The sequence below is a fragment of the Cimex lectularius genome, unplaced genomic scaffold (genome assembly GCF_000648675.2).
Source record: "Cimex lectularius strain Harlan isolate CLEC.00 unplaced genomic scaffold, Clec_2.1 scaffold31, whole genome shotgun sequence".
NCBI lineage: Eukaryota > Metazoa > Arthropoda > Insecta > Hemiptera > Cimicidae > Cimex > Cimex lectularius.
Window position 1 is genome coordinate 1,992,811 of NW_019392645.1, and position 6,729 is coordinate 1,999,539.

The 6,729-nt window shown below is 33.3% G+C and overlaps 1 protein-coding gene across 1 annotated transcript in view; it reads left to right on the forward strand.

Annotated features, from left to right (window-relative positions):
* The first annotated feature begins 1,739 nt into the window (after positions 1-1,739).
* The window catches only part of LOC106670517, a 9,428-nt gene continuing 4,438 nt past the window's right edge, over positions 1,740-6,729 (forward strand). The window contains exons 1-6 of the mRNA XM_014400952.2: positions 1,740-1,880; positions 4,262-4,421; positions 4,484-4,633; positions 4,949-5,121; positions 5,944-6,144; positions 6,215-6,424. Coding sequence (XP_014256438.1) covers positions 1,878-1,880; positions 4,262-4,421; positions 4,484-4,633; positions 4,949-5,121; positions 5,944-6,144; positions 6,215-6,424 — 897 coding nt within the window. The 5' untranslated portion in view covers positions 1,740-1,877. The remainder of the gene's footprint in view (positions 1,881-4,261; positions 4,422-4,483; positions 4,634-4,948; positions 5,122-5,943; positions 6,145-6,214; positions 6,425-6,729) is intronic.

Genomic DNA, 6,729 nt, shown 5'->3' on the forward strand with positions numbered 1-6,729 from the left:
ATATTTAAAATATTTAAAGTTTTTAGAAGCTCAGAGGAATAAAAAAACAAAAAACAAAGGAAATGCGCAATTGGGGTCAGCTATTTCATTGATACAATTGTATGCATAATTATACTATATATTTGTACCATATTATATAAATATATCCATGTGGTTCTATGAATAATATTTATTAAATACGCATATGTACAAATATAAATATTTTTATAAAGTTTAATCTTTATTTGTTACCTGACTATTTCATTTCTTCTGATATTTTAGGGATGGTCAAATATACATGATTAACAGATAACACAATGAGCCTTCACAGAAATGCTCCGTTAACAAAAGAGCTTCAAAAAAGCTCAAAATTAATAAAGAAGTCTCATTATTCAAAAGAAGAGTTCCTTCGGACACAATATATATAAAAAATGAATATTAGCTATCAATTAAAATTAAGAAAAATGAGTTCAAATGTTTATTAACACAAACTAGTTGAAGTGAAAGACAGTAAAACATTCTGGTCCAGAGTGGAAAAAAAACTGCTTTGAGCCTTCCTCACGATCTAGATTTTGGAATTCTCTGCTCTTATCAATTAAAAGATTTCTTTTATGCTGACAGTGTGGTCAGACTGGCCTAACTGGACTTAACTGCTCTAAAAGCTTCAAACTTTATAGGATTGTCCAAGCCTTCAAGACTATGTGAAATTTCAATCATTAACATCCTGGGTCAAGTAGTATAACATAATTAATTGTTTCTTCTACACGATCAACCAGCCTTTACTCTATAATAGTCTGATTGTGATGATAGTGGATTGTGACCATAACCCTAATCCACAAGACTATTATACATTCATTAATCAAGGTCTTAAGTTACTGCTGCCCTGTTTGCTCATTCAGCTTCAAGTTGAATCTGGAGTTAGACAGGGCTGCATCCTGAGCACTTTGTTGCTCTCGCTTTTCATTGATCTTCCTCATGCTCTACGTTTTGGAATTTTCTGATTTTATCCATTTTCAATCACTTTTTTTGCCGACGATCTGATCATACTGGCCTAACTGGATTTAACAGTTTGAAAAGCTTTAAAATTTATAGGATTGTCTAATCGTACATGACAAGCTACAAAATTTCAATCTCCAACATCACGGCTTAAGATGATAAATTTCCCTTTTACGTTTGTTTTCTGACAAATTAGGTCGAAGATTGTTCATTTTTATAAATTAAGGAGGCTATTGTTGGAGCTTATCTTTATATCCATGATTCAACAAATTGTCTCTGTGAAAAGGAGGTTTTAGATCTGACCCATTTCTTCAGAATATTGCAAGCCATGGCTTCTTAAACTAATCATAAAACTCATCCAAGAAGTACACGAGTGATAGCACAAGCAGTTAGAATAGCGGTGTATTGAGCCAAAGGTCGTGGGTTCGAATCCCGCTTGAAACTCACTTTTTCATCACAACTAATACCTTACATTAAAAGTATAATTATTAAAATATGTCATAAAGTTCAAACAATTCGGCATATTTTTTTAACCTGAAAGAATTAAAATAGCCATAGGTTTTAAAGTTTAAACCATTTGCAAAAATTAATTTCATGTTAAGTTAATAAATAAAGAAAAATATATAAAAGATTAATAAGTTTTTTAAGTTCATAATAAATTAATATGACTTTATACAAGGCAGAAATCTCTAATCGATGTCTTTCTATTATTTAAAGGTTTAACTAAAATAAATGAATAATTACAGATCGTTTCTAAGGCAACAACATTTTTTAGTTTATATATTCCATTAATGTAATCATTTGTGTTTTCAAACTACTATGGACAAGCTATTATAAGCTTTGATTTGATATTAAAATTGCACTGTTAACCAAATTTAACATTCTTTTAAGAACAGTCCACTATGGTAAGTTGTTTAAAATGTTTTTAATTGATTATACACATTTTATTCATTTTATTGTCAGGTAAACATTAATGAAAAATTCAGACAAATGATTTTCTCCAAATTGTAGACTTTTTTTTTAAAGATTAACCCATCACTTATGGATTCTTTCAAGTTTCAAGCAAATAGTTTTAGCAACAAAAAAAGTTTCTTTTGTAGCTGTTGCATACATAAAAATACATTAAATAATTAAGTATTGCTTCTTTCTTTTCCTACTCTTCTGACTTAGAAGCTGCAATTGTATGAATTCAGGCCAACTTAAATTCAATTTGCTTATGAGCCTGTAAAAATGGGCTTAAGTTAAGTGTAGAAAAGTCCCAGGATATTGTGTTTGGATCTAGTTCCTACCTTCAATCCTTACCTGCTTTCCTTACTTACATTTATAATTAACAACCATCATATTTCTTTCTCTCACACTGTCACTTTGGTATCGTCATTGCACGAGGGAGCCCCAGATTTCCCGATGCTGCTTTTCCACCCTCCATCACACTTATTTGGCTACCATGGAAGCCGATAAACTGACCAAGGACAGTTCAATGAGAACACCTATCAGCCCTGAACCCTTTTGTGGCACACAAAATTGCAAAAAACAATGGACAGATAATGGATTAAGAAGAAATCCTGAGTTTAATGGGAATGTGTTTTAGTCCAGAGGAATGAGGAAAAGTTTACTAACGCCCCTAACCATAACCATTGTATCCTAACCCTACCCATATGCAACCTAACCTGTCTCTAACTCTGCCTAACTCAAACCTAACCTAATATCAGCCTTGAGCAATATGCCACTGTCTTTCAGGTAGATACTATGATTATTTAATACTAGGCCAGGGAGATCAAAAAGCTTGGTATTACTAACAAATGGATAATAATTCTCAGACAGCCAGGCGGCACTACTGGCTCATTGGTAGCAAGAATCCTTAGATGCTTATGTGGCTGATAAGCTAGCCAAGGAAAGTTTAGTGGGGATACCTTCATAGGTATCCTAGCCCTGAACTATTTTGCGGCACACGAAACTGCCAAAAACCAGATCTATATGACAGAGGATTAAGTATAAGTTTTGCGTTCATAGGAATGTATTCCAGGAAATCTATGCAAAAAGGTTAATAAAAGGACCATTGCTGAGACTAAATGGACTACTAAACCTAGGATGCTGGGACTAGAATAGTAGGACTGATGGATGTACATTGCCCAATCCAGAGGCATATAGACTCGGAGCAGCAGAAACAAGTCATTTGGAAATGCCTCAAGGCCCTGTCAAACATTGGGGAAAACCACTAAATCACCCTTGTTTGGCTACCAGAGCATACAGAGCCTAAGCCTTTAATAAGGACTCCTTTTGGCCCTGAACCCTTTGCCGGCATGTCAAATTGCGAAAAACACAGATCCGTCAGTGAAACAAGAATAAATCTACAGTTCAATGGGATTGTATTCAAGGACAGAGGTATGAGGAAAAGTTTATCAAAGGACCATTGCAGAGACTAACAGGACAATAGGATGTGTTAAAACTAGAATGATATGCTTACTGCACACTGCAGACTCTGGAGTCATATGCATAAAAATACAACAGGACGAAGATGAAACAGCAGAAGATGGCCCCTATTGTAAATCCTATGCAGGCTGAGATTCCTACTACTGACAGACTTAACAGGATTGCTAAACTTGAAACATAATGTTACTATTTATTCTTATCTTTTTTCTTCTTGGTTGTTCGCTTGTTTTAAGATCTTTTTAGGTGTTTTTTCAGGAACTTACAACCATTTCAAAATTTCCTTTTATTATATCAATACCGATTTCGGGGGCACTAGCCTCCCTTCTTCAGTCTAGTTTCAATTTTAGAAGCGCGTGAAATCTATTTTCTAAAATTCAGTTCTAAACTTGAAATAAGACTGAAGAGGGGAGGTTGGTGCCCCCGAAATCGATATTGATATAATGAAAGGATTTTTTGAGATAGTTGTAAGTTCCTGAAAAAACACCTATAATGATAATAGGACTTCTGTCTGGACACTGCAGATTCCAGAGGCATATAGACTCAGATCAGCAGAAACAATCCTGTACAGATTATGTCATGAAGGAAGAAACAGCAGAACAAGTCATATGTTATGAAGGACCATGCAGGCTGCGATTTTTATCGGGACCAGATAATCCAAGGCCACACGAGAGCTCTTAATAAACTCTAGAAAAAAGCTCTAGATAATAATGGAGATCAACATTGGCCATGTTTAAGGCTGTAAACAGGCTGATTCCTTTTAACCTTAAATTTAACTTTAACCCTATCTTAAAATAACTACTGTGTAATTTGTATTTTTAAAAGCCTATTTTTTTTTTACTATGAATTTTGTCAATAGGAGCAAGCAGAAAATGCAAGATTGGAGAACAGAAAAATTCTTGGCAAAATATGGAGTACGATCTGTAAGATTCGAGAAGTTTTCAATCGGTACAGTCGGTCTCTAAGTCTAGCTCCTTACTTTGAATTCTTCGACGTGAGAAAAGAAGGTGTAATTACATGTAAGCTCATCCGTTTCCATATGTGATACGCAAATTTTTTCAAAATATGAATTTTATTTTAGACCGTGAATTTTTAAATGTTCTCCTGATACATTTAAAAGATGTAATAGGCTTATCAAAGGATCAAGCAACAGAATTGGCTGACTTCTATAAAGGACGAGATGGAAGAGTTTTGTACAAACAATTTGTTGATTGCATTGATTTAGATTGCGGTAAAATGAATTAAAATTCACATAAAATAATATATTATTTAAACAATTGTTTACAACTAAAGTAAATTAAAAGCCTTTTATAGCAATCAAAAAATTCAATCTCACAATTTTTAATTAAAACGAAACTTTTTATTCTTCCAAGTTGATTTTTATCACAAAAAAATGTACATAGAGACATCTACCAAGCATGATGAAATACCACAACTATCCAAAAAGTTGCCCATGATTAATTCCTCCCCCCCAAAAAAAAAGTTGCTATTAATATTTCTAAATATATTTTATTATTATTGTTTTTTGTTTGTTTTTTTTAAATAGAAACCGTAATACACCCAAGATACTGTTATGGAAATGAACAGACTTACCTGGGAAGTCCAAACCCTATGGATGGGTATGATAAAAAACAACTTGACGCTGTTTTAAATGCAATCGCAGCTAGGGTTTATGCAATGGACATTTCCCTCATACCAGTGTTCAGGCAATATGAAGTGGTAAGAGAAAAATCTCATTTCTCAAAACTCTAACTTTACCTAACCTAACCTGTCCCAAACCCTAATCCAACCAGCCCCTAACCCTAACCCTCACTCTAACCCTAATTCCAACTCTAACTCTACCTTACTTAAAAAAAGGAAATAGTTCTTTTTTGTTTTTGTTTCTCTTTCCACAACCAAAAACAAAAAAATACTACTTACTACAATACATCATCCAGTACTTCAAAGATATGTACTGCCAGTTTTCAGGAAATTTGAAGTGATAAAAGGGAAAATATACTTTCTCAAAAATCTAATCCTAACTCTAACTCAAACAGCCCGTAACCAATATGAAGTGATAAGAGAGAGAAATCAAATTAATAATAGAAAATAAGCTAGTTTATTAAAAAAAAGACAGCGGATATACTCTTAGTTAGGGAGATATAAAGAGAGTTGGCTGGATAGATGAGGATCCTAATAGACTAGATAGATATGGGGAAAGGAGGAGAGAGAAGGAGAGAGAAAGTGTGTGTGAGGGAGGGAGGGAGTTTTCTCTTTTACAAACACATCAACAGTCATAACATATTTTATATAAATTTTATTATTCACATTGTTCAGTGAATTTGAAGCAGTTTAAATCTTGATGCCTTTTTGTAATTATTTGTATTATGTTTATGATATACTTTAGTATACAGAATACATTTTAGAAGAATGACTATTGCTTTCTTACCCAATGACTAGCTTTAGCTGGTTCCAAAGAAATTAGTCAATATCAACTTTTGGCTTTCCGACAATTGGACATTTAAAGTAACAAACAATTTAATTTTTATTAACAATTTACAGGTGGTTCGCAGTGGAGGAGTGATGCCGATCAGCCAGTTCACATCAGCGCTTGAATTTCTTCAAATCAAACTAAACAAATCAGATTTTTATCTTGTACTTAAAAGATATCTTCATAACAACTTTGCCGTTAACTATGTTTTGTTCACTAGCGATATAGAAGATAGAATTTCTCAACTCATCTCTTGTGGGTTAATGAATCAGGTATGTCCTTAATTTGTGTAAAAACAGATGTAAATCACTGGCATAGACTGAATCTAAAAACAACTTTTAGTACGGAGTTATCGACGAAAGAAAACTGATTCAAGCCAAACCTTGCGATCCACCTATTCATATAAATCCTCTAAGTGATATCTTTTACACTGAACCAGAACCACATCCAGCCATAAGACAAATTCCTTTCAATGAAAAGGCGTATGATGTTTTCCGACAAGTTCAGTTTCAAATAAATGTGGACCGAGTTAATATTGAACCATTTTTCACAGTAAGTCAATACAACTTTGCACTCACATATTTTCTCATCTTCATATAAAAACATTAAATCATGTATATGTAACAATTCCTGAACCTAAACTTAAACCTAAGTCTACCTTAGATTAAGTATCCAACTTAACCTTAACCCTATCTAACTTAACCTTTAATACAAATGAATTAAAATTCTTAACCCACCCCTAACACCCTAACTTAACCTTAAAAAACCTTTTTTTCAAGGCAATTACAGCGTATATTAAAGCAAGACCTCTAGTGCTCCCCTTGCAAATATTTGTTTATATATATATATGAAAACCA